We start from the raw sequence: 2,582 nt of genomic DNA on the forward strand, positions 1-2,582 counted from the left end.
TAGTGAATTAATGAAATCACTAAATGTCGCAAAACACACAGACATTGAAAACAAAAGTACATGTTTGGATCGATTGAGCTGTATCAATGACGTCAGAAAACAAATGTATATTATCGCTCAGGCAACTATAAAACATCTTCACCAGATTTCATAAATGACAGTTGAGCATGGTACAGTATGGCATAGTTGGGATACATGTTTTTGTGACAAAAAAAACCCTTTAAGTTCCATATATATATTTATAATCAACGAAACGATAATATTTTTACAGTATACACATTATTTATGTATTCACAATGAGCACAATGATAAAATTTTACAGTATATCTTACACTTTATTTATATATTCACAATGAGCACAATGATAAAATTTTACAGTATATTTTATACATTATCTTATATATTGACAATGAGCGCAAAGACAAAGTTTACAGAGTATACACATTATTTTAAAATATTGACCATGAACATAACGATACAATTTTCAAAATATACATATAATTTATTATTCACAACGTTTCTTAGTTTACACCATGCAAAGAAACTGTAAGTACCATTCAGAATTCAGTATTTATCCCCAGGTTACCTACTCAGTAGTGGTGTATACAGGGATGCATGGTGTTACAAAATCTTTTATATCTTGTCCGAATTTCGGGGATTCTGGTTGCATAAATAATTGGATCTAAAACAGTGTTCAGTGTATATAAACAACTTGCAACGTCTAGGGCTAACATTCTTTCTTGATAGGATAAATTAGCGGTAAAAATTAAAACAAATGCAATATTTGGCAAAATACATATGAAGTAGGTAGCCATTATAAGAAGGAACGTGATGGCTGTCTTTTTTGTACTGTGTCTATATGCAGATGGTTGTCTCAGCATGAAAGACCGTATGGTACAGAATATGCTGATGTAAATCGGCATACATATAAAAAAGAAAATAAGACAAATCACACAGTACAATATGCTTCCGTACATGTACATATATGAAAGAAGTGTGATGTTAAACTGATAAACAGCAAAAACAGAGAGCGTTAGCAATAGCAAGATCGGTATACCCCATAAACATGGTATTATAATGTTCCCGCGTCTTTTTGACATCAATATTTTATACCGCAAAGGTTTCCTCACTTTGATAAATATATCAACTGTAATTGCACACATTGTCCCCAAACCAGCAAATTGTGATACTGTGTATAAGAATGCCAATACAGTATTAACAATTATTTTCTCTAAAACAGGCAAAACAGAAATCTTGTGTGCTTTCAATGCGCTGGGAAAAATATAAAATGTCAAAATAAAATGGGAGCATGCTACTAAGCCATCTGAAATTGCCAAACTGAGAATGAGTTTCAGCTGTGTCTTTAATCGACCATCTAATGATAATAGCATTATAATTGTTATGGCATTTAATAAGATACCAAATAATGCTATAATACGTTCTATAAGGTTGACATAATATGCATTCCTGTTTTGAAGGCTCCAATCAAAGAAATCAGTTGTGGTAGCATTATTGAAAAAACGTTCTGTTGTTAAATTAGTTTGAATAGTGTTATTTTCCTCATCCATTATGTCCGTCGGTGCTTATGTTCACTACTGATTTGATCTGAATGCTCTTTATTACTCAATTGTGTTTAAAAACTCACTTGGTACTTGGTTGAAACTAAAGACACCAAATGGTATTCTTGACATATTTTGAACAATGGTTCATTGACAGGTTTTCATTTTGATTCCATGTCTGATTGAAACTTTTGTAGTTTTATATTAGTTAAACGTTTTCATCTTGTAGATCTCTTCAAGGTTTTGTAAATATCTTCAATCATAAGTATTATTTCCTCTTTCAAGATTTCACCAATTAAAACTATAAAAATTAGAATTGTCCTCCAAAATGAGTCTCACAGATGTTTTCCTACTTTCATTTGATATATCTATCGAGTAAAATGTCTCTATCTAATGCTTATAATTACACAAACTTGTACACGCCAATAAGAAATAACGTTTCATCTGTCATCATATTCGACATAACTATTCTCGTTGTACTCCCTTTTGTTGAATAAACTACAGTACTGAGCACAAACTGATTTATTTATACAAATAATTAACTTTTTTTTCCTTGATATTTAAGTGAAAATCATATAATTTATTTTTTTAATTCTTTATTCTTCTTATTTTACATAAGATGGTTTATCAGTTTATACCCATTTTGATTTACAAACAACGCTTCGTTCATTACAACATTCTTATTTTACTAAAGATTCTTTATTCATTATATCCGTTTTGTTTTACATAAAGTATTTTATTCATTATATTCCTCTTGTTTTACAAACGATATTTAATTGAGCATATTCTTCTTGTTTAACATTAGATAATTTATTCAATTTATCGTTATTGCTGAACAGATTTCCAGGCAATGAACCAATTTTGGTTCATGTCTGCCAGAAATATTGTTGGAATTTCAAGCTATAAATGTCACATAACTGCAGTCATTTACATAATTGCTTCTTGTTGTCGTTATTAAGCATTTTATATGTTTTTTAACATAACTCATATATTCTAAACTAACATGTTTATTGTTCTATAATC

The 2,582-nt window shown here is 29.8% G+C and overlaps 1 protein-coding gene across 1 annotated transcript; it reads right to left on the reverse strand.

The window, feature by feature from the left end:
* Positions 1–314: 314 nt before the first annotated feature.
* LOC132755399 (adrenocorticotropic hormone receptor-like) lies at positions 315–2,382 on the reverse strand. Its single transcript, XM_060746265.1, has one exon. The coding sequence runs from the start codon at positions 1,566–1,568 to the stop codon at positions 591–593; it is 978 nt and encodes a 325-aa protein (XP_060602248.1). The 5' UTR covers positions 1,569–2,382; the 3' UTR covers positions 315–590.
* Between the last annotated feature and the right edge of the window lie 200 nt (positions 2,383–2,582).

This window comes from Ruditapes philippinarum, unplaced genomic scaffold, assembly GCF_026571515.1.
Source record: "Ruditapes philippinarum isolate M1 unplaced genomic scaffold, ASM2657151v2 ctg3322_1_1_1_1, whole genome shotgun sequence".
Classification (NCBI taxonomy): Eukaryota; Metazoa; Mollusca; class Bivalvia; order Venerida; family Veneridae; genus Ruditapes; species Ruditapes philippinarum.

Excerpts from the sequence above, each read along its gene's own strand:
- LOC132755399 (XM_060746265.1), bottom strand. The coding sequence starts at position 1,568 with ATGGATGAGGAAAATAACACTATTCAAACTAATTTAACAACAGAACGT.